General features: G+C 45.3%; 1 protein-coding gene across 1 annotated transcript in view; it reads right to left on the bottom strand.

The window, feature by feature from the left end:
- The window catches only part of LOC126160778 (uncharacterized), a 324,917-nt gene that overhangs the window by 188,407 nt on the left and 110,393 nt on the right, over window positions 1-26,117 (bottom strand). Inside the window, exon 2 of the mRNA XM_049916929.1 lies at window positions 25,010-25,180. Within this exon, the coding sequence (XP_049772886.1) occupies window positions 25,010-25,180 (171 nt within the window). The remainder of the gene's footprint in view (window positions 1-25,009; window positions 25,181-26,117) is intronic.

The raw sequence follows: 26,117 nt of genomic DNA, 5'->3' as shown, positions 1-26,117 counted from the left end.
AATATAGCACTGGACGAAGTGATCAGGCAGTGGAGAACAATAAACGAGGAAATGCGAATACCAAAGACCCATGTGGGGGACAAAAAGGACAACAGGGCTCAAGTGGACTGCCTAGCCTTTGCAGACGACATAGCAATAGTAAGTGAGACGGAAGAAGACGCAAAGACAAAACTCGACAACTTAAGTAAGGTAGCCAAAAAGGTGGGACCGAGGATCGCCTATAACAAGACAAAGACATTAAGTACCACTGCAGACTGGGAAACACCGGAAGGCACTGGGTAAATGGTGGACAAATTTAAATACCTGGGATAACAGGAAGGAACAGGAGCAAGGAGGGAATAACAGAGAGGATAAAGAAGATGAGGCCAGCCTTCTGCATGACGAGAGAGATATACAATAAAAAGAATATATCCACAGAGGCAAAGATAAGCCACTACAAAGCAACGGTGAGAAGTGCAGTATTATATGCTGCTGAGACGATGACACTAGGAAGAAATGGGGCAGAACAACTAGGGAAAGAAGAGAGAAAAATACTGAGAAAATACTAGGTCCCAAAAGAGGTGGAAAGAGGAGAATGCGAAGACCTAGGGAAGAATTGTACCGGAACATGACAACAATATCCGGGGAACTCAGACTCAAAAGGGAACGGTTTGCTGGACAAGTAGTTAGGATGAGTATGGACAGAATGACGAAGAGAGTGTGGGAAACAACAGGGAGGACAAGGGGAAAGACAGAAACCAAGTGGGTTGTTGAACTTCGGAAGGACTGGTTGGAATTGGGGATCAAGGTCGAAGGAAAGGAAAATTGGAGGAACAAATATACACCGATCAATATGCCGGAGATCAACGACAAAGAAGAATACATGAAAAGATTAGAGTGCCACCAGTGGAGCCGACAGGAGAAATGGACTCTGAAGGTCTCGGAAGAAGAGCGGGAGAGAGGAAGACAGAATAAAGAGGTTCTGGGAGAAGAAGAGGAAAATGCAGTCCACGAAGGGGCTACCCGTGGTCCTACAGAGGCCGTAAAGCAACAAGAAGAAGATTTAAAAAATAAGTAAATAGAAACAAGCTCGTATACCAACGAAATGTCGTGTCAAAATTTCAAAGCAATCGGTCAAGAACCATCGGAAACTAACAATGTTGAACAAACGCAACATTTACAGTTACATAACGTCTATCCTTTTATTACATGTACACCTGATGGCGTTCTAGTAGACATACAAGAATACGTGAGTATTCGAATCCAACATTGAGTCAAAATTTCAAAGCGATCCGTGCAGAACTTTCGGAAATTTGAGATCTTGAAGAAATTAACATCTGCGTTTGTGCTCATGTAGGAATTGTAAATGTCCCTAATCGCAAACCTCCGCAAGTTTTTGACGGAATGCTTTGAAATTCTGGCAGAACGTTGCACTGGAATACACATGTCGTTTTGTACAGTATATCTATTTTTAATGTATTTAATATATAATTTTTATAAATTTAATAACAGGGAAGCGTTTACGTTTTGTATACAGGGTGGAGGAAAATTTTGTCACAAAATTTTAGCCCTGCATAGTTGATGCCAGTAGGAACCAAAATTACTAATGTTGTGTAGGTCGACAACGCACAATTTTTTAACTACGGGAACTTAGCGCCACGTGCTCCGATTGGCCGCGGGATTGCCCTGTTGCCGGATGCTCTGGACAACGCATGACGGCGAATGCTTTGCCTGCCGGAGATCGCGTGTATCCAAGGCGGTCCGCACGCTCGGTGGCAACGCGCCAGCCTTCCACTCTCGGGACCTGGTGGCGAATCCGCCGGCGTCCCTACACATCCATTGTATTTTCATGGTAAGACGTACCGGGAATAAGCCCGTCAACAACTGTTATTTCACATACAGAAAGACTTTTACAAATTGTGTCGGCCCTGAAAATGGCCTTTTTTTGTAGCTAGGACATTGTTTACTTAGAGCACATGCACCAACTGGCGACCCTCTGATGCGACACAAGCTTGGTAACGTCGGACGGTGTTTTTCCGAACTCTTTCTAAGATTCCTGGCATTGATGTGATTGGCGGTATGTTGAATACGATCCATTAATTTCTCTTCGTATCTAGGTGGTTCGCGTCCAGGTGAGTGAACTAGAACCTTGAAGAATCTCCACAGGAAAAAGTCCGTTGGCCTGATGTCTGGTGATCGTGGGGGCCATGTCCTACGAGCACCTCTGCCAATTACCCGGCCGTCGAAGAGTTCATTTATATATCCGCGCACAGCACGAATGTTATGTGCTGGCGCTCCATCACACGTGAGTATGTCCAGGTATGTCCAGGGGAACATCTTCCAGAGGCCAGGTAGAGTTTCTTGCAAAAAGTCAAGGTAATTTGCTCCGGTAAGTCGAGGAAGTAGATGGAACGGCCCAATCAGATGGTCACCCACAATGCCTGCCCAAATGTTGAGCGAAAATCGTTCCTGGTATCCGTGGACGAAAGTGACGTGAAGACTTCCTCTTGCCCAGTAATGAACGTTTTGAGTGTTGTAAACACCATCCGGATGGAAGGCGCACTCGCCGGTAAACACCAGAATGGCGGGGAGGTCGGGATCTGTGCAACACGTCGCAGAAACTACCGGCAAACCCTAGCGTGTGTTCATAGTCCGCCACAAGATTTAGGTCTTGTGCAGGGTGGGAACTAAATGGATGCTGGCCGTCATCCCTCACAACCTCCCAGACTAACCGATGAGTGACCCCCATGTCGGATCCAACCGCTCGAGTACTTGTTGTTAGGTGCTTCCTCGAATCGCTCGAGAACAGTCTCTTCAAGTGCAGCAACCCGACGTGTTCGAGGTCTTCCAGCATCACCATGATATCCCGCTAATGAGCCTGTTTCGCCAAGTCGCCGGTAAATTGCTGTAAACGTTTCCGGGCGTGGGTGGAGTCTTGCTGGGTACCTTTCCTCATACAACAGTCGAGCTTCATGCGCATTACGGTCGGCTAGTCCATAAACAAAATCCATATCTCGTTATTCAAACGAATACTGTGCCGCCATGCTTACTGTATGACTAAATCGCAGGTGACGTGTGTGTGCTCCGAAGCGGAGCTTACGTGTGAACGCCTCTGACGTGAGGTGGAGACAAACAGCAAGACCTATTCGACACGTGTGCTTATCACGTTGGGGCAGCGACTGCCGGTCAACCGACGAACGGCAACAGGGCAATCCCAAGGCCAATCGGAGCGCTTGGCACCAAGTTTCCGTAATTTAAAAATGGTGTGTTGTCGACGTACACACTAGTAACTTTGGTTCCTACTAGCACCGGCTATCTAGGGTTAAAATTTCGTGACACAAGATTTCTCCACCTTGTACATATATATATATATATATATATATATATATATATATATATATATATATAAAGGTAAATGTTCAAAATCGTATATCTCCCTAAGTTGTTTTGAAATTTTGACACAACGTAGCATTCTAATACACTTGTGTTTATATATATATATACCCGGTCCCTCGAAGGAAATTTTGATTATATATAAGTGAGGATACATATATAATCAAAATTTCCTTCGGGGGAGCCGGGTACGAACATGGTGAACGATGTGCCTCCATTGGTTTCTGTCCTGGTACAGCTTTTCCCACTCCCCTATATCCCAATATCCCATGTTACTCCTCTCCTCTTGAGATCTTCCTTAACCTGGTCTGTTCGTCTCTCTCTAGGCCGTCCGACTGATCTTCTTCGTGGTACCTCCATCTCCAAATACTGGCGTGGAGTTCAGGTCGGGTGCATTCGCTTCACATGACCGAACCACTTAAGTCTCAAAGCACTCATCCTCTCCTCTATAGTCAATGTCACCTGCAGGTCTCTCCTTACATTATCATGCCTGACTGTCTCTCCTAGTTTTTTGTAGAGCTGGCCTACGAAACTTTATTTCACATGCTTGTATTTGACTCTCTACTCTCTTATTTATGTACACAGGCCTCTAGACTATACATCATAATTGGCAGGAGATACGTTTTATACGTGGTCTGTTTGGCCCTTCCTTGTCCCTATATATAGGTACCACTAACAAGTATATACACCACGAGGCCCACGCACGCCGTCCTACTTTTACGTAAGTTAATCTATCTCGGACACCACAGACGCCGAAATGCTTGTCTAATCATAACAGTAAAGGGGCTCCATACCAGCAGAGAGGAGACCCTGCTAAACGTATGACCTGCGCTTGAAAACAACCACTTTACAGCTGTAACTGGTCCTATAGCTCGTCGCTAGGAAACTTGCTTGCTTCAGGAAGGGTATCGGGTACAGTTTCTGGGCTCGAGAAACATCTCTGTGCAGAAGAATGATTGTCCCTGACCAGAACAATATGCACAAGGGCCAAAGCGTATTAATTATCTGTTTCGAGGCATATCAACAAACGACAGCTGATTTATTAACAACACATAATGCACCAATGCGTGCTTCTCAATTGACAGTATTACGTAAATGCTATCATATCTTTGATTGCAATAAAGAACAATGAGTATAATGAATATGATACACGGTGCTCCCTTAAACCCATGTTACTGACTGACAGATCTTCTGTAATTGCATTATTCGTAATACAAATGATGAAATGCATGTCCTCCTCATAGAATTCATTAATGTAAGTGCCTCTCGGTATTAGCATGGACACCTCTTAACATTTCTGCAGATACTGAAGCGCAAACATGACGTATTCATTCTTTTAACACACCTGGATTTTCCGGTTCCGTTTCGTAAACCGTGGCTTTGATAAAACCCCACCTGGCGATCTCGCTGGCCTTCAGATGCAACCACAACGACCTATCCACCGTTCGGGGTGCATATTGTTGAGATATTCCCTAAAGCCTCTACAGCGAAGGGGTGGTGCACCATCGTGCTGAAACCAGTGACTCACAGCTAACTGAAGTGGGATGTCTTCCAGGAGATGCCCAATATTCAGCTCATTCTGCAGGAATTGCAAATACAGCCGACCCGTTAGTCTGGGAGACAAAAAAAGTGGTAGAACGATGTGGTCTCCTAGAATGACGCACCATACGCTAACACCCCAGCGCACTTGCATGTGATGCGGTCGCAACTAGTGAGGATTTGCAGCTCAGTAATGTATACTCAAGCTCATAAATTAAGGATAACTGCAGAATGTGGTGCCACTCAACGTGGCACTACACAAAACTGGCGCTAATAGCATAGGCACATAGGGAACACACACGACACTGATATCACGGTATTGGTGATAAGTTGAGAAAACCGTCCCGAAACACATGTGCTACAAAACGCCACAGTTTCCTGCGCATGTACCCCGACATCGACATCAACATGGGATATGATCAGCATGCAAGCATGCACATGTATACAGGTCGCACAACGGGTTGGCATACTCTGGATCAGGTGGTCGAGCAGCTGCGGGGGTACAGCCTCCCATTCTTGCACCAGTGCCTGTCAGAGCTCCTGAATTGTCGTAGGGGTTTGAAGACGTGCAACGATACGTCGACCGAGAGCATTCCAGACGTGCTCGATGGGGTTTACGTCTGGAGAACAGGCAGGCCACTCCATTCGCCTGATACCTTCTGTTTCAAGGTACTCCTCCACGATGGCAGCTCGGGAGGCCGTGCATCATCATCCATCAGGAGAAAGGTGGGACCCACTGCAGCCCTGAAAGGGCGGACATACTGGTGCAAAATGAAGTCCCGATACACCTGACCTGTTACAGTTCCTCTGTCAAAGACCTGCAGGGGTGTATGTGTACGAATCATAATCCCACCCCACACCATCAAACCACGACCTCCATACAGGCCCCTTTCAAGGACATTAAATGGTTGGCATCTGGTTGCTGGTTCACGCCAGAAGAAAACCCGGCGAGAATCACTGTTCAGACTATACCTGGACTCGACCGTGAACATAACCTGGGACCACTGTTCCGAACTCTGTTCTTGGCACCAGGCTTTACGGGCTCTCCTGTGACCAGGGGCAGTGGAATGCACCTTGCAGGTCTCTGGGCGAATAAACCATGTCTGTTCAGTCGGCTGTAGACTGTGTGTCTGGAGACAACTGTTCCAGTGTCTGCGGTAAAGTCCCGGGCAAGGCTATCTGCAGTACTCCGTGGCCGTCTCCGGACACTGATGGTGAGATATCGGTCTTCTTGTGGTGTTGTACACTGTGGAAGTCCCATACGGTAGCGCCTGGACACGTTTCCTGTCTGCTGGAATCGCTGTCATAACCTTGCGATCACACCATGTGGCACACGGAGGGCCCGTGGCCGGCCAGAGTGCCGAGCGGTTCTAGGCGCTAGCCTGGAACCGTGCGACCGCTACGGTCGCAGGTCGGAATCCTGCCTCGGGCATGGATGTGTGTGATGTCCTTAGGTTAGTTGGGTTTAAATAGTTTTAAGTTCTAGGGGACTGATGACCTAAGAAGTTAAGTCCCATAGTGCTCAGAGCCATTTGAACCATTTTTGAGGGCCCGTGCAACGACCTGCTGTGTTTGACCAGCCTCCAGTCGCCCTAGTATTCTACCCCTCATAACGTCATCAATATGTATTCTTTGGGCCATTTTCAACACACAGTCACCATTAGCACGTCTGAAAACGTCTGCACACTTACTCGCTGCACCGTACTCTGACATGCATCAACACACCTCTGCGTATGTGGACTGCTGCCAGCGCCACCGTTCGACGACCGCAGGTCAAATGCATCGCGTGGTCATACCCCGAGGTGATTTAAACCCGCAAACCGCCCACCATAACGTTGTTTCACCATTTATCAGCATTATCCTTAATTTATGAGCATGAGTGTAGATTGCGTCTATTGACAATGGCGTCATTGTCGAAACAGCATTCACTTCCCCACAAAATCTGCATGATGAAATCCGGATTTACGGCTACTTTATTTACGACACGTCTGATACCCGGTTTTGGAAATCGTTTCCATATAGCTGCTGGTTTAGGTGCAACTTAAAGGAATGCCACTTTCGTTCCTCCAGAATCCTTTCTACCGAAAAATTCGGTATCCCCAGGTCCAGTGCAGCTCTTCTTTGTGCTAATTACGAAGAGAAATACGCATTACTGGGCGAGATCTAATGACTTCCACAATATTAATAATCATGACCATAATACTATTATTACTATAGCTTCAAATAATACTGCAACCTAAATGAAATAGCGCAGTAACAGTTTCATTTATACTACATTGGACGTATGCATTATACTCATTTAAGCTATGCTTGCCGTGCATGGGATGTGCTTCAAAATATTCAGTAACGTTGAGAACAACATCGGGTGCGTCTCGGATTGCTCTTTCCACGAGACGTACGTTGTACGTTGGTTTTTAAACGCATCTTTGTACTTCTAGAAACATGCGCGGAAGATAGACGTCAGGTTGGACTATATTTGTAAATACAGCCTTTTGGGCTCAGATGCATTGCGGTGCCTCTCCCCATAGATCAGCACCATACCGGTGTAGTTTTCACTGGAGTACATTGCAGTTGTTAACTGTTTGACTGTAAGACAGTTTACGCTGGAGTACATTGCAGTTGTTACCTGTTCGACTGTAAGACAGCCTGCCGGATATAGAGCCTGCCACAAGACAGTGAGCCCGAGGGACGTCACAAAAAACAAGGGCGAGAGCTACGTGAATTCGCGCTATAATCTTGGAAATATCGAGGGTACAGTCTGTATCTTGCACGTCTTTCATTCTAACAAGCAACGGAAAAAAGCATACCAAATTTAAAAGAAAACAAACGATTGAGTTTGTTTTACTGAAACTGGAAACGTAGCGCGGACTTCAGAGAGAGATGCGTTTAATAGTTTCCACAATGAAACTCTGTCTTGAAATCTGGCAGAAAATCCAAGAGATTCTGGTCATATGCATAGTACACCTGCGGCAAGACACAATCAGTATCTTCACTGCACGATACCATTGGTGATACAGGGTGTCCACAATGAGACTCCAACATTTTAATATCCTATATCTTTCTCATTTCAGATGGTGAACCTGTGAATCCTGATGGGGCAGACAGAACAACTCAACAAGTTTGTGGTGTGCAAATTTGATACGCCAAGTGGCCGTAGTGGAGCTGCAATCAGTTGTTTTAGCAAAATGGAGGATATGAAGGAGCGTGCACAAGTGGTGTGGTGGTATGCAGAGACAAAATCGGCGACCAAAGTGCAAAGAAACTTTCGTCGAGTTCGGACTATAAAGAAGTGGTGTGATCAGTGTTTCGCTACTGAGAGTGTTGCGAAAGGGCATGGTGTTGGTAAGCCTGGGATCAGCGAACAATCATGTGGAACAAGTGCGGCGGTCATTCGAACAAAGTCCACAGAAGTCAGTGCGACAGGCAGCACGAGAACTTCGTATGAAACGTTCAACAGTGCACAAAGCGCTTCATCAGTTATTGCGTTTGTACGCATATAAAGTGCAGGCTGTGCTAAGAATCAAGCCTGATGATCGACCAAAGCGAGAAGAATTTGCATGTGTGACGTTAGATCGCATTGCCGCAGACGAGACATTTTTATCACGCGTGATGTTTACTGACGAGGCAACCTTTCACGTATCAGGTGCTGTCAATCGTCACAATGTGCGCATCTGGGTGTCCAATAATCCACATGCACCTAGGGAACACATGCGCGACAGTCCGAAAGTTAATGTCTGGTGTGGTTTGATGATAAATCGCATTCCTGGACCGTTTTTCTTTCAGGAGCCGACTGTGGATGGTGCCATTTACCTGGACATGTTGGAACAATTTGCCGTGTCACAGATAACAGACCTGCAGCCAAATGTGATGTTTCAGCAGGACGGAGCACCACCCCATTTGAGCCTTGATGTCCGAAAATTTTTAAATGACACATTCTCGCAACGATGGATTGGCCGCCACGTTCGCCCGACATAACACCCCCCCCCCCCTCGATTTTGTGGGGTTATGGGAAAGACGGGGTATATGCTACACCAGTAAAGGACCTGCAAGACTTGAAACAGCGCATAAGAATTGTCATCAACTCTGTCACAGAACAGATGCTCCGCAACACATGGCACGAAATCGATTATAGACTTGATATTCTTCGCGCTACCCGTAGCGCCCATGTTCAAGTGTACTGAACCGTCCACCTGTGTACGAAACCTTGATGAGCTGCTGTATGATTTCCCTTTATTTGTTCGTCAATAAATTGTGTTTCCTCTCAGATTTTATGAGTTCAAATGTTGGAGTCTCATTGTGGACACCCTTTATTATCAATGACAGTGCCACTAAAGCGGAGTTACTAACCACAGTTTTCCGAAATTCCTTCATCAGAGAAGAGGAAGTAAATATTCCATAATTCAAATCAGGAACAGCTACCAACAAGAGTAACTCAGAAGTAGATATCCTCGGTGTAGCGAAGCAATTTAAATCAATAAAGGCAAGTCTTCCGGTCCAGGTACAATATCAGTTAGGTTTCTTTCAGAGAGTATGTTGATGCAATAGCTCCGTACATAGCAATCATATACAACCGCTTGCTTGTCGAAGAATTCGTACATAAAGACTGTAAAGCTGAACAGGTTACTTCAGTACTCACGAAAGGAAAGAGGAGTAATCCGCTGAATTACAGACCCATATTACTACCATTTGCAATAGGATATTGGAACATATACTGTAGTCGAACAATATAAATCAGTTCTAAGAAAACGATTTATTGACAAATAGCCAACATGGATTCAGAAAATATCGTTCTTGTGGAACACTACTAGCTCTTTATTCGCAAGGTCTTTATTCGCAAGGTCTTTATTCGCAAGGTCTTTATTCGCACGAAGTAATGAACGCTATGTGCGACTGGATTCGTCAGTTCCTTGTAAGAAAGGTCACAGTTCGTAATAACTGACGGAATGTCATCGAGTAAAACAGAAAAGATATCTAGCGTTTCCAAAGTAAATGTTGTAGATTCTCTGCTGTGCCTAATCTATATAAACGATTTAGGAGACAGTACAAGCAGCCTATGAGTTAACGAGCATTGCGCTCTCATTTAAATATATGGCCGAAAGAGCCAGCCTTCAGGAATTGTGAAACGAACCCTGTCGTCCAGGACCGGATGCCACAAAGGGCGCAGATTCACCACGAGATTGGGAAATTCACAGGCATCTATTGTCTATTGAGGCCTAAGCGCTGTAGTGTGCGAGTGAGACAGACCAGAACCTACGTCACAAGGAAACCCAGTAGAAGCCTTTTGCGGCTGAGGAGACGTAGTAGTGTTAAGTATGGCGGAGCTAAGATTGGCTATAAAGAGAAACATTCATGGGAACTACTTAATTCTGTAGTAATGCAGGGAATGAAGCTACAGTAATTTTAATCTGCCATCCTCCATAAACGTTCATGGTGATCCCTAATAAAGCTTGAATATTGATCATATCTATAATAGCTTAGGATTTACTGTTAAAGTGAAATTAACAAGTTATGTTACAAAGACCTGACTGCTAAAGTCTGAACGCTTTGATCGATCTTAACGATCGATATTTTATATAGAAGAGCATCATTAAAATGAGACACGTTGTAAATATGAACTCTGTGACTTAATTTGTTTAAATGATATAGTAAATTTAAATTATCAGTATCTTCATTTAAGCATCAGATCATCATTTCCTCAGCACGACAGCACGACACCTTATTGATTCATTAGCTAATAGAATATTTGCAGTTAAGTTTAGTGCACAATAGTTATTTTTGTTCTTTAGTTATTTATCAGAAAGCCCATTGGTGCAAGGCTGCTGGCAGTGACATTCAAAGTTAAGAAGGAAATTGTATTGGTTTTATGTAAGATAATTTAACAATGGATATTATTGTTACCTTATTTAGAACGTGAAAGTGGTCAAGCTTTGATTATTTAAATATATTAAAATGTAAAATAATGCAGATTAAGCTGTATCCAATCAGATGGACAGCTTCAGGAAAGGGAACTGCCCTAGTCAGTTGAGCGAGGATATTCGGCGCGCGGGAAACGCGGCCGGGGACGGGCAGAGGGGGAGTGCTGCAGGAGACGCGAAAGCGGACAGTTCGGCTGGAGACACCAAAGTGAACAGTTCGGACGCAAACACGAAAGCGGACGGTCGGTCTTCAGACAGCTGGGAAGTGAAACGACTTAGAAAATTTCGCGTTGTGTGGTATCGCGGGACCTAAGTCTCTGAGCGGGGTGAGCACCCGCGCGCCTGGTGTGAACTCTAACTTTTCGCGTAGATAACTTGTATTTCACGATGAGATTGTGAATGATCAAACTGTGTCAAATAGATATGCGCTCGAGTGTAACAGTAACTCTAAATACGACCACTTTCGCAATTAGTCTGCTTTCCGAATAAATATTATTCTAACCAAATCGCAACTGAATGGCCTACATTCATTTACGGGTCGTTAATTTAGTTCCCGATATTATTATTACTGTTATTATATGTTGTGTTAACTGTGTATTTCGTAAACTTGCCATCAGCCAGACAATTTAACCAAAGGGTCACAAGTGTCTAATTTAGGGCGTGTAGTGCGACACGTGCATTTCGACGAAGAAGAACCGCATGTGAGTCCGAACATCTTTGGGATCTTAGCTCTCTAGCCCTCTTAGAATGTTTGTAGATGGTGCTGTTACTTACCGTCTGCTATAATCATCAGAAGGTCAAACCAATTTCAAAATGATTTAGATACCTGTATGGTGTGATACTTGACAATTGAATCTAAATAATGAAAAGTGCGAAGTCATCCACATGAGTACTAAATGACATCCGTTAAATTTCAGTTACACGATAAACCACACAAATCCCAAAGCTATAATTTCAGCTAAGTACTTAGGGATTACAATTACGAATAACTTGAACTGGAACGACCAAATGGGCAACGTTGTGGGGAAAGCGAACCAAAGGCTGCGCTTCATTGGCAGAACAGAAGATGCAACAGGTCTGCTGAAGAGACTACCTACATTACAGGGCATGTCCGCCCTCTTCTAGAGTACTGCTGTGCTATATGGGATCCTTATCAGATAGGATTGACGGTGGGCGTCGAAAAAGTTCAAAGGAGTACAGCTCGTTTTGTTTCATCCCGAGATAAAGGGGAGACTGTCTCGGATATGACACGCGAGTTGTGGTGGCAATATTAAGACAAAAGCGTCTTTTGTTGTGGCGAGATCTTTTCACGAAATTCTAATCGTCAGCTCTGCCCCGATTGCAATAATGTTCTGTTAGCGATCACCTACACAGCGAGAAATGATAATCGTAATAAAATAAGAGAAATCAGAGCTCGCACAGAAAGATTTTAGTGTACGTTTTTCTCACGCGCTTTTCGAGACTGTAACAGTAGAGAAATTGCTTAAATGTGATTCGATGAACCCCCTGTCAGGCACTTAACTGTGAGTTGCACAGTAGTTACGCAGATGTAGAAGACCGATTATCACCGCAACATCCGTCACAAGAATCAATATGCAGTGCTGATGTTATTTGAGAAATTTTTAAAGTTCCTAATGCAGCGGGAAAGGTTGGCGCAATTTGTTCCTTCCTCTAAACATATTGGAAAACTTACATCTGACATTTTTAATCTTTATACGTACGACATCTTCAGTCGCTCATTTAAGACAATACGTTTTCAGAATTATAGTAAGCTGCAAATATTTGTTACCGGGGAAGTTTCAGACGGATCCTCTGGGAGAGGGTAGGTTTCATGCGTGTTACGTAATTTCAGTTTCTGAGGTCTCAGGCTTTTAAAAGAAACTGAGAATAATGAATTTGTTAACAATAATATCTGAATTATTCGAGCAGTTTCGTACAAGAGATCAGACATTCGATTCTGTAGAAACGCCTCTCGAACAAGTATTTGTTACGTACTGGAAAACGTTTATGAAGATGCAAGTAAAATAAAAGTTTCTCGGAGTGACTTAAGTGTACAGTGCTGCCGGCTGCTGTGGCCGAGCGGTTCTAGGCGCTTCAGTCCGAAACCGCGATGCTGCTACGGTCGCAGGTTCGAATCCTGCCTCGGGCATGGATGTGTGTGATGTCGTTAGGTTTAAGTAGCTCTAAGTCTAGGGGACTGATGACCGCAGATCTTAACTCCCATAGTACTTAGAACTATTTGAACCATTTTGTACAGTGCTACAAAAGACATTAAGTATGGCATTGCTTATTAAAATTCATGAATGGGTGCGATAAATGTAAATCGTTTTGTGCCAGTGGTGATTAGTTTGCTGCAAGTGGAATAAGCAGTTGACACTAACTTGTTCCAGACAAAATTGGCAGCACTGAAAGTTCGTCACTAGACAGCGCAAATCACTGAGAAGTGTTTAACCAGCTACCGGGAACGACAGTTGGCAATACACCCTTTCCTGAGACATATACCTGTGGCAGAGGTGTGAAAGCAATTATTTCAAAAATATAGCACATTTTTTGGAAATAGTTTCAAAAACAGTTATTCTAAAATGATAAACAGTCGTCTTGTAAACAACAGTAGATAAAAGTTAATCATTTTCAAAACTAAATGAGGATTTCTGTGTAGTGGAATGTCGTTTCCTTTCTACGATTAATCTACCTTATTCGATGTGACTAAAATGTGGTATTTCTTACACTGCACATTTTACAAAAGATCGAAACCGAAGCAAATAATCGCCTTCGAGGTAAATTGTGCTTCAAGAAATGGTGGTGAACGCTATGTATAATTTTTGTTCCCCCTTCTCATTTACTCTGCGTGTAATGTATTCCACATGAAGTGAACAGTGTAATATACTGAGGTGAAATAGCGATATTCATACATGCAGACTGCAGTAGTATCGCGAACACGAGGTACAAAAGGGCAATGCATTGGTAGCAGTGTCATTTGTTACTAGTTGATTAATGTGGAAAGGTTTCCGCCGTGATAATGGCCACACGACGGGAATTCACAGACTTTGAGCGCAAAATGGTAGTGGAGCTAGAAGCATGAGACACTCCACTTCGGATATCGTTAACGAATTCAGTATTCCGAGATCCAAAATGTCAATAGTGTGCCGAGAATATAAAATTTCGGGCCTTACCTCTCACCACCGACAACGCAGTGGCTGCCGACACCGAGAGCAGCGACGTTTATGTAGAGTTGTCAGTGCTAACAGACAAGCAGTTCTGCGCGAAATAATCGCAGACATCAGTGTGCGACGTACGACGAATATATCTGTTAGGGCATGTGGCGAAATTTGCCTTTAATGGGCTATGGCAGCAGATGACCGACGCGAGTGCCCTTGCTAACAGCGCGACATCCCCTGCAGCGCCTCTCTTGGGCTCGTGACCATATCGGTTGGACCCTAAACGACTGGAAAACCGTGGCCAGGTCAGATGAGTCGAGATTTCAGTTGGTGATAGCTGATGGTAGGGTTCGAGTGTGGCGCAGAACCTACGAAGCCATTGACGCAGGTTGTCAACAAGGTACTGTGTAAGCTGGTGGTGGACGGAATGGACTGGCATGGCGTCTGACCGGGACACATCTGTTCGCGATTGCTTTGAAGAACATTTCGGACGGATCGAGCAAGATCGCCAGACAAGAATCCCACCGAACATTTATGGGATATAATCGACACGCCAGTTCGTGCCCAACATCCTGCGCTGGCAATACTTCCATAACTATGGGCGACTATAGGGGCAGTATGGCTCAATATTTCTGCAGAAGACTTCCAGCGACTTGCTGAGTCCACACAACGTCGAGTTGCTGCACTACGCCCGACAAAACGAGGGCATATTAGGAGGTATCGCACGACTTTTCTCATTTCAGTATATATCCGAAGGAACATTGCATAGTTATTCTTAAAAAATAAAACAGGTACTGCAGTATCATATTCATCCGCCGATACCGGGTGGCGACGTTCCGTTAAAATATCCTCGCCCTGTACGGGAATTACATAAATTGTGTATGAGTCACGTTGTGATGCAGGAACGACGACATATGAAAGTTTGAGTCTGGTCGTGGGTCGAACACGGATAGCCAACGAGGTTAGGCGACCATTCACTAAAGCGGGGAAATCCTAGTTCGAATACCCTTCCGGCACAAGTTTTCTATGTCGTCATCTCCTTATGTATCTGATGGTTGTTCATATTCGCAACTGCGAATAAATTTCATTTATTTCATAACGGCTGTAGGCTCCGCAGTAGCTGTTCCTTCGGACATACATGCATACCTAAAATAACATTGCATCGTACAGTGCACAGGCACTGCAGTATCGTATTAAACTATAAGGCTAATGAATGAAAAAGGAACTGAGAACTAATTCACGAAAAACGAATTGTGCTAGCACACTGGAAAGATATACAAAACCCACTAAATGTCAGCGAAAAATGAATGTAATATATTTTGTAAACTAGTCTACAATTCCCAAGAAGAAAAATCGTTTCAAGAAAAGTTTAATAAACTGCAATTCCCGTTTTTTTAAATAAATTCGGGGAAATACGATGGTCATCTGTGATTGCTGCTAAACATAGCAGTTCATTTACCATAGTAGAAGTTCTTGACAAAGTGGCTTTCGTGATTCTGCTTGAAATTGCTTGACAAATCGCTCGCATGTGACGTCGTCTAGGCGAGCGAACGATTGCAACTACACTGAATCCCCAAAGAAACGCATGCGTATTCCAATACAGGGAATACAGGCAGAATACAGCGCTGAGGTGGGCAGCGCCTATATAGACAAGAGTCCGGCGCAATTGTTAGATCGGTTACTGCTGCTACAATGGCAGGTTATCAAGATTTAAGTAAGTTTGAACGTGGTGTTACAGTTGGCGCACGAGCGATGGGACACAGTAACTCCGAGATAGCGATGAAGTGAGGATTTTCCCGTGCGACCATTTCACGGACAATTGCACGACACAAAGCTCTACGGCTCGCCTGACCGAGTCAGCACCGACGTTGGGCTGTTGATGACTGTAAACATGTTGCCTAGCCGGACGAGTCTCGTTTCAAATTATATCGAGCGGATGGACGTATACGGGTATGGAGACAACCTCATGAATCCATGGACGCTGCATGTCAGCAGGGGGCTGTTCAAGCTGGTGGAGGCTCTGTAATGGTGTGGGGCGTGTGCAGTTGGAGTGATGTGGGACCCCTGATACGTCTAGATACGACTGTGAAAGGTGACACGTATGTAAGTATCCTGTCTTACCACCTGCATCCATTCACGTCCATTGTGCGTTCCGACAGACTTGGGCAATTCCAGCAGGAGAATGTTACACCCTACACGTCCAGAAGTGCTATAGAGTGGCTTCAGGAATACTCGTCTGAGTTTAAACACTTCTGCTGGCCACTAAACTTCCCAGACATGAACGTTATTGAGAATATCGGGGATGCACTGCAACTTGTTGTTCAGAAGAGATCTCCACCCGGTCGTACTCTTACGGATTCATGAACAGCCGTGCAGGATTCACGGTGTCAGTTCCCTCCAGCACTACTTCAGACATTAGTCGAGTCAATGCCACGCCGTGTTAAGGCACTTCTACATGCTCGCAGGGGCCTACACGATACTAGTTGGGTGTACCAGTTTCATTAGCTCTTCGGTGTATATCACAAGAGCGGGATCGTTGCGATCCGGCACTCGTGTAGGGAAACCTTTAGTTGCCACCACCAACGCAATAACTGAAGAAAAGCCAAAACGTTATTGACAAACAAAACAAGTAAAAGTGAGCGTAAGAATTGAAATGCGAGAAATTTTAAAAATATTCGAAAGTACAGTTTTGCCAATTGATCTAGCGAAAAATTGTAAGAAGCTTCTGTCTCATGTAAAGTCAGTAAAGGGACCAAAATCGTGAATTCAATCAGTCGCTCATGGATTGTAGTGGATCCAATATGTAGGATTATAGGTAGGAGGTTGAAATAATGAATTTGGTTGTCCCAAATTAGATGCGAAAAATGTTTACTTGAACGTAATTGATGTGTACCATTAACGAATAATCGTTTTGCAAAAATTACAGTCTACTTTAGTTTTATTAATAAATAGGTTAATAATAAAATGGTCCTCTACTCGTTACAGGGGCAACGGCCTTGCCGCAGTGGATACATCGATTCCCTTGACATCACCGAAGTTAAGCGCTGTCGGGCGTGGTCGGCATTTGGATGGGTGACCATCCAGGCTGCCATGCGCTGTTGCCATTTTTCGGGGTGCACTCAGCCTCGTGATGCCAATTGAGGATCTACTCGACCGAATAGTAGCGGCTTCAGTCAAGAATACCATCATAACAACCGGGAGAGCGGTTTGCTGGCCCCACGCGCCTCCTATCCGCATCCTCCACTGAGGACGACACGGCGGTTGAATGGTCCCGGTAGGCCACTCGTGGCCTGAAGACGGAGTGCTTTTCTACTCGTTACAGAGTGTGTTATGAACCCTCCCAAGAACTCCCAAGTGTAGCGACGAGCGCATGGGCGGCCGCGCAAGGCCGGAAGAAGGATGAGTCGAGAGTAATTAATGAAAAAGAAATTATGTGACAGATTAGGGACATTCTTACGAGGACCAAACCGCTGCTCCATCCACAATTTGCAAATAAATTTTGTGTCGAAGTATCTGTCCACCACCGTAGCTGAGTGGACAGCGCGCCGGCTTGTCATGCTGGTGGCCCAGGTTCGATTCCCAGCTGGATTGGAGATTTTCTCCGCTCAGGGACTGGGTGTTCGTGTCCTCTTCATCATCATCATTTCACCCTTATCGACGAGCAAGTCACCGAAGTGGCGTCACCTGGAAAGACTAGGACCTGGCGATCAGATCTACCCCCCAGAAGGCCCTCTCCACACGACATTTCATTTTATTTCGAAGTATCTAAAGATTCAACCACGGCTTAAAGCATCTACACTACTGGCCATTAAAATTGCTACACCAAGAAGAAATGCAGATGATAAATGGGCATTCATTGGACAAATATATTTTACTAGAACTGACATGTGATTACATTTTCAGGCAATTTGGGTGCATAGTACCCAGAACAACCACCTCTGGTCGTAATAAACGGCCTTGATACGCCTGGGCACTGAGTCAAACAGAGCTGGGATGTCGTATACAGGTACATCTGCCCATGCAGCTTCAACACCATACCACAGCTGATCAAGATTAGTGACTGGTGTATTATGACGAGCCAGTTGCTCGGCCACCAGTGACCAGACGTTTTCAATTGGTGAGACATCTGGAGAATGTGTTGGCCAGGGCAGACCGAGACGTGTAACCATTGGCATCCCATACCATCACGCCGGGTGATACGCTAGTATGGCGATGACGAATAAACGCTTCCAATGTGCGTTCACCGCGACGTCGCCATAAACGGATTCGACCATCATGATGCTGTGAACAGAACCTGGATTAATCCGAAAAAATGACGGTCTGCCATTCGTGCACCCAGGTTCGTCGTTGAGTACACCATCGCAGGCGCTCCTGTCTGTGATGCAGCGTCAAGAGTAACCGCAGCCATGGTCTCCGAACCGATAGTCCATGCTGCTGCAAACGCCGTCGAACTGTTTGTGCAGATGTTTTTTGTCTTGCAAACGTCCCCATCTGTTGACTCAGGGATCGAGACGTGGCTGCACGATCCGTTACAGCCATGCGGATAAGATGCCTGTCATCTCGACTGCTACTGATACGGCGTTCCGTATTACCCTCCTGAACCCAGCGATTCCATATTCTGCTAACAGTCATTGGATCTCGATCAACGCGAGCAGCATTTCTCCTCCTTACACGAGGCATCACAACAACGTTTCACCAGGCAACGCCGGTCAACTGCTGTTTGTGTATGAGAAATCGGTTGGAAAGTTTCCTCACGTCAGCACGTTGTAGGTGTCGCCACCGGCGCCAGCCTTGTGTGACTGCTCTGTGAAGCTAATCATTTGCATATCACAGCATCTTGTTCCTGTCGGTTAAATTTCGCGTCTGTAGCACGTCATCTTCGTTGTGTAGCAATTTTAATGGCCAGTAGTGTAAATAGTTACAGGAAAGAAAGAAACCATGTAGTAATAATTCTCTACGTACTGAGGAACCGGAATCTGGAAAAAGATTTCGGCTGCCGTCATTTTGAGAGGAATTATTAAAATTGTTCAAAATGGCGGCGGCCTTTAGAAATATTCAAGTTTAAACGGAGCGTCTTCTTCATGTTGAGGTGCGCACGAACACAGAACCTCCCGCCGTCCCAACGGCCGAGGCTGCATCAGGTTAGGAAACTTCTGGAGCAAAAAGGTAGTGGCCATGTCTATTGACCACCCAGCAGATTGGTACCAGAACTACTTTTTTCAGCCGTAGACACACTAACGTGAGGTATCAACTAGCTACCAGAAAACCTGAGCATCGCCGCCGTAATCTGTTCTGGAACGTCTTCTTGGAAGGTCCACTGGCTGCCGTCTCATCCGCGACCGTCTGTTGTCCTTACGTACGTTCCGCCATGCGACGGTAAAGCGTAACGGTTCGGGACTTCCCACACAGTCTAATAATGATGCTCGGATTCGATCGTCGTTTCGGTCGCTTGACAATGGCGATTATTTCGGATACTACAGGAAAGCAGCAGCGGCTGCCGTGCGCTAAGTTTCATCGAATTCTGCCCCCCCCCCCACCCTCCCTCTCCCCTTTTTGTGGCGGAACCGAGATCTCATGGTTCAGGATCCCCACTCTGAAGTTAAAATTACGTAGCTACAGGTGAACGTTACCTTTATACAATGAAGGGCCGAAGAAAGTGGTACACTTGCCTTATATCGTGTAGGACCCCCGCGAGCACACAGAAGTGCCGCAGCACGACTTGGCATGGGCTCGACTACTGTTTGAAGCAGTGCTGGAGGGAATTGGCATTATGAATACTGCAGGGCTGCCCATAAATCCATATGAATACGTGGGGATGCGTGTCTCTTCTGAACAGGGCGAACAAAAGTGTTTAAACTCAGAAGAGTGTTCCTGGAACCACTCTGTAGCAATTCTGGACGTGTGGGGTGTCGAATTGTCCTGCTGGAATTGCCCAAGTTCGTAGGAATGCACAACGGACGTGAATGGATGAAGGTGATCAGATAGGATGCTTACGTACATGTCACATGTCAGAGTCGTATCTAGACATATCAGGATTCCCATATCACTCCAACTGCGCACGCCCCACAGAGCTTCCTCCAGCTTGAACAGTCCCCTGCTGACATGCGGGGTGCATGGATTCAAGAGGGTGTATCCATAACCGTACACGTCGATCTGCTCGATACAATCTGAAACGAGACTCGTCCGACCAGGCAAAATTTTTCCAGTCATCTACAGTCCAACGTCGGTGTTGACTGGCCCAGGCGAGGCGTAAACCTTTGTGTCGTGTAGTCATGAAGGGCTCCGAAAGCCCATATCGATTATGTTTCGTTGAATGTTTCGCATGCTGACACTTGTTGATGGGTCAGCATTGAAATCTGCAGCAATTTGCGGAAGGGTTACACTTCTGTCACTTTGAACGATTCTCTTCAGTCGTCGTGGGTCCTGTTCTTGCACGACCTTTTCCCGGCCGCAGCCATGTCGGAGGTTTGATGTTTTGCCCGACTCCTGATATTCACGGTACACTCGTAAAATGGTCGTACGGGAAAATCCCCACTTCGTCGCTACGTCGGAGATGTTGTGTCCCATTGGTCGTGCGCCGACTATAACACCACGTTAAAACTTATTTAAATCTTGACAACCTGCCATCATAGCAGCGACTGCGCCAGACACTTGTTGTCTTATACACGTGTTGCCGACTGCAGCGCCGTATTCTGCCTGTTTACATATCTGTATTTGAATACGAATCGCTATACCAGTTTCTTTGCCGCTTCAGTGTATGTCGTTCTATGATGGGTCTATTGTCAGTGGAGGCATTTGTGTTGCGATTTCTACCACCTTTGCCCAGTATCCATTGAAATCAGTGGCTCCCCGCAAGTAGGAGCGCAGTCTGTGTGTTCCCACGGTCTAATACTGGACAGAATAATAACACGAGATCCCGATGGCCTTTCAATATTTATCTCACCCGCTAACTGGCCACCTGGGGTACGAAAACTGTGGCAGTCAGTTTAACTGTGGTAGCCCATACTTCGTAGATATTTACCATACTTGTCAGCCTACCTCAGTATGGTTTTGTTCGCCTCTCAGTAGCAGTATGTTATGTATAGTAAAAGAAAGGAGACAACAGGAACCAGCGAATTACAACTTGAATTATGTATGCTGCAATAAAACAAGAAACGGTTGCAATTCGTTACGAGCCGCCAACGCGAATGGGACTGGAGGGGAAATGCCGTGAGATATTCAACTCGCAGCGCTCCGGACCGCCTCGCGTTCTCATTAACTCGCTGACCTTGCGAGGGTGTTAGTCGCAGTTCTGCGTGGCTATTCCTTGTTTTCCTTTTTCATCAACCGGAGCAAGCAGCACAGCTGTTATGCCTGCCCAGTGCTGCGAATAGTGGCGGTACATTTGCTTGGAGATCAGTATCCACTTGCCAGCGCTTTTACAGATTAATTGGACGTAGTCAGAAATATCCAAATTAATTACTCGTGGAATAAATGTAGTAGTTACCCAACCCTCCATTCCTGTATAATCAAACCGCCCGTGAAAAATGTCGACTGCTTGGTGTCACCTAGAAAAATTTCATCAGTGATTTGAATTAAAGAGTAGTTGTAAGTGGCGTCCTAGACTTCGATGTCATTATCAAGTAGGAGAAATCGAACGAATTCAGAGATGCGCTCATTGGAACGTAACTAGATACAGTTTCAAGGAAAATGCGACAGAAATGCTCGGAGAACTCAAACTTAACATTCAGGGTGCCCATATTTAAAGCTCCAGTTTCAAAACGCTGTAGAAATAGAACCACTGCTGAGAATGACGTCAGATTTGAAAAGCATTTTATTATCGCAGGGGGAAACGTCACGGAAAAAAATACTGACGAAAATATGATCAGTAGATGACGCTGTAAGCGTCAGAATATGCACACCAACAGACGCGCAGCACATGGCTATTCCTTAGTTTGCGTCTCAGACACCCAACATGACTGCCTCCACGAAGTATCGCGCACTGGTGGTAAAGCTGTGTTAAAAGAACGGTGACTGCGCCAGTAGCCCTGCAGAAATTCGGTACACTCACCGGTACAAAAACAGGCACTGGTCCGATGTCTGCTGAGGGTCTTGGGAAAATGATTACAAAATTGGAAAGCAAAGGTTCTTTTGAAATGTAGCGTGGCAGGAGGAGAAAAGCAGTTGATCCGACGTCTGTCGACGATGTGGCCATAGCACTGAAGGAGAGGTCGAGCGGTGGTGCGTAAACATGCAGTGAACGGGAAATTGTCCGAACGTTGGACATACCTGCAGTCATGCACATTGAACAGTACCGATGGTGTAATATCGGACTGCAATTCATCTGTCATTTGCAACCGATCCCTTTAGGGTAAGACGCTTACACGCCATCTATTGGTAAAATTTTCATCCATTTTTTGCTGATCACATTTGACGTCATTCTGAGCAGTTGTTCTCTTTCCATAGCATTTTGAAATTGTAACTTCATTTACGGACACCCTATATTACTGTTTAATACTTATCAATGAAGAACACAAATTATGTAGCCTATATTTTACAATATTAAAGCAGAACATACACAGTTCGAATTTTTTGTTGATGAATATCAAATGGTTCCACCAAGCAGCGAGGGATGAAACCATTAACATGGCAAATGAACTGCGTGACATATTCGTAAAGATCAACAGTAAACTTATAACCGGATACTACCGGGTTGTTTCTCATTACTGCCGGCCGGAGTGGCCGAGCGGCTCTAGGCGCTACAATCTGGAACCGTGCGGCCGCTACGGTCGCAGGTTGGAATCCTGCCTCGGGCATGGATGTGTGTGATGTCCTTAGGTTGGTTAGGTTTAAGTAGTTCTAAGTTCTAGGGGACTGATGATCTTAGAAGTTGAGTCCCATAGTGCTCAGAGCCATTTGAACCATTTTTCTTATTATTGCGGGCACTACCTTGCATTTATACGCGTTGAAAGAGAGCTGCCGTTGATTAGGTCATCTTACAGGCGTAGTGCTGTTCCTGACCTCTCCCATTCAGTGTCAAACGCGACTTGCTGCAGAGCTTACGTTAGGAGTAGGTTCTGCACTACCCCTGGCCGAGGCATTTTTTTCTTCTTTATTGTTATTTTATCCCCACTGCCCCATATGGCCGGCGGGTGGGCTGTCAGAAGATACAATCTGCCACTCTTCAGCCACGTGAGGTGCCGCGGTTGACAACAAAAGGGGTCTACGAAAAGAACGGGCATCGCCATCACTCCTGGCTATTGGGCAGTCAGGTTGGTCCGGAGCATCTCCCGGCAAGTCTTCGCTGGTCTTCGGGGCTCAGTTCGATGCCCGACTCATCACTGAAGACAACTGTACTCCAGGCAACGAGATACCAGACCGTACTCGCCAAACCCTCCAATTGAAAACGCTTCGAGCATTATGGGCAGAGCCCTCCAACCGGCTCGGGATTTTTAGGATATAACCTGTCAATTGGATAGAGACTGGCATGATATCCTACAATGTAACCTTTCACGGCCGGTATTGTCTTCACTTAAAATTTCCGGGCTGATAGGCCGTGGTCTAAGTATTAAGGGAGAGTTTTATGCTTCGACCACGGCCTATCAGCCCGGAAATTTTAAGTGATGGCATGATATCCCTCAGGAAGACATCTGACAACTCTTATCAGTGAATGCCAAGCCAATAATTACTTGCAATAAGGGCCTGAGGTGGGCCAACGCGTTATTGACTTGCTCAATTTGTGAAGCTCTTTCCCTTGAATAAATCATTCATTTTTTCTGAAATTGTAATCATTTGTTTGTCTCTACATGTACATCATATCCACCGGTACCAATTTCCGTCCCACTCCTTCGTGGTGGTTCGTTTTTTGTGTTAATATTTTTATTTGAATAATTATTTTTCTCTAACTCGATTACCAATATGGGCTTGGCGTGATCTATGTGTAAACACACCATTGCCATTTCAGATTAAAAATCGCCCACAAATCGATACACTTTGCCGAAAATAATTCCTATCCGCGCAAAATAAGTTGACACTCGCCGCGGAAGCTGATGGGAGCGATGGTATAGGCCAGTGGTTCCCAACACGTGGTCCGCGGACCCCCAGGGGTCCGTGAGCTATGCCAGAGGGGTCCGCAAGATGCTATTAGAATAAAAATTATATTAAATATATTTCTTATGATAACAGATTTTTTGTTTTGACTGCTTCCTGCATGAAAAACAAATATAGGAATCGGCTCGACATGCGGTCGGATTTCAGAGTGAAAGTTTCATGTTTGGAAACTAACATTTGAGAAATAATGGACTCAAAGGTCAGATTGAACTCATCTCATTAAGAACTGAAAATTAAAACTAACTGTATACTGATGGAGTACTCTGTTGTAACTGTTTTTATTTGTTTTTATTTTTTTCAGATAAAGAATACCTTGTACGAAGTTTGTGTTTTCTTATTTTTCACACTTGTCTACTCAATGTAATCTCAAGTGTAGTACACTTGAAAGACCAATACACTCAGTTTCAATTCTTTCCTGTCATTTTCAGTTCACACTCAATTTTCATTTTTTTAAGGAGTTTGTTATACTAAATACCCAGATTTGAAGACAAAGTTTTGAGCAGTAATCAAAAATTGAACAATAACAATGATAGCTAAATTAAAAAAGTTTTAAGCGCAATATTTTTTCAATAATGGATATGTCAATGTTTTTTCTAAGTAGCAGATATAGAAAACGTATAAAAAGACTCTTAATTTGGCTTTTCAGGTACTTGATACTGTGATATGACAAGGTACCAATCATGCTCGATGAGGGGGTCCTCGAGAAAATTTTGTTGGGAACGCCTGGTATAGGCAATTCTTATTATTACAGTCGCTCCTATCAGCCTTCGCGCCGAGCGTCAACTTAGTTTGTGCAATTATTCCAGACGTTGCACTGTATCTTCCCAGTACGGCAGATGGCAGCTCCACAAGGAACACTGGCTTGCAGACATCTCGGGCTAGCGCAGCGCCGCCACGCTCGACTGTGATAAGAGCCGTTGTCGCGCCGCCGCTCACCTGTGCGGGTAGCGCGCCACCTGTCTGCAGCTGCGGCGCCAGGTGCGCCGCGCAGCTGCGGCTGCAGCCGTAGTCCGCAGACAGCTCCTCCGAGCTGCGAGAGGAGGGGGGCGGCGGCGCCGGCCAGCCACAAGACCGCGGACGCTTCTCGTCCGCGTGCAAGCTCGGCTCCTGCAACACACACCACGCCGTCTGTCAGCTCCAGGAAACACAAAGAAATGGTGATGTGCTACGAATAATGGGGGAAAAACAAACTCTAGAGCCGTCAATCGTTTTCTGAAAATAAGAAAGAAATGCAGTGGTCAGACAAATGTTGCATATTGCAGAAACTTTATTACATAATTGTGTGATATAGAAATATACTACTGGCCATTAAAATTGCTACACCACTAAAGTGACGTGCTACATACGCGAAATTTAACCGACAGGAAGAGGATATTGTGATCAAATAATTTGCTTTTCAGAGCATTCACACAAGGTTGGCGCCGTTGGCGACACCTACAACGTGCTGACATGAGGAAAGTTTCCAACCGATTTCTCATACACAAACAGCAGTTGACCGGGGTTGCCGGGTGAAACGTTGTTGTGATGCCTCGTGTAAGGACGAGAAATGCGTACCATCACGTTTCCGACTTTGATAAAGGTCGGATTGTAGCCTATCACGATTGCGGTTTATCGTATCGCGACATTGCAGCTCGTGTTGGTCGAGATCTAATGACTGTTAGCAGAATATGGAATCGGTGGGTTCAGGAGGGTAATACGGAACGGCGTGCTGGATCCCAACGGCTTCGTATCAGCAGCAGTCGAGATGACAGGCATCTTATCCGCATGGCTGTAACGGATCGTGCAGCCACGTCTCGATCCCTGAGGCAACAGAGGTGGACGTTTGAAAGACAACAACCATCTGCACGAACAGTTCGACGACGTTTACAGCACCATGAACTATCAGCTCGGAGACCACGGCTGCGGTTACCCTTGCCGCTGCATCACAGACAGGAGCGCCTGCGATGGTGTACTCAACGAAGAACCTGGGTACACGAATGGCAAAACGTCATTTTGTCGGATGAATCCAGGTTCTGTTTACAGCATGATGATGTCGCATCCGTGT

Source organism: Schistocerca cancellata, chromosome 2, assembly GCF_023864275.1.
Source record: "Schistocerca cancellata isolate TAMUIC-IGC-003103 chromosome 2, iqSchCanc2.1, whole genome shotgun sequence".
NCBI lineage: Eukaryota > Metazoa > Arthropoda > Insecta > Orthoptera > Acrididae > Schistocerca > Schistocerca cancellata.
This window is presented reverse-complemented; position numbering and strand designations above follow the sequence as displayed.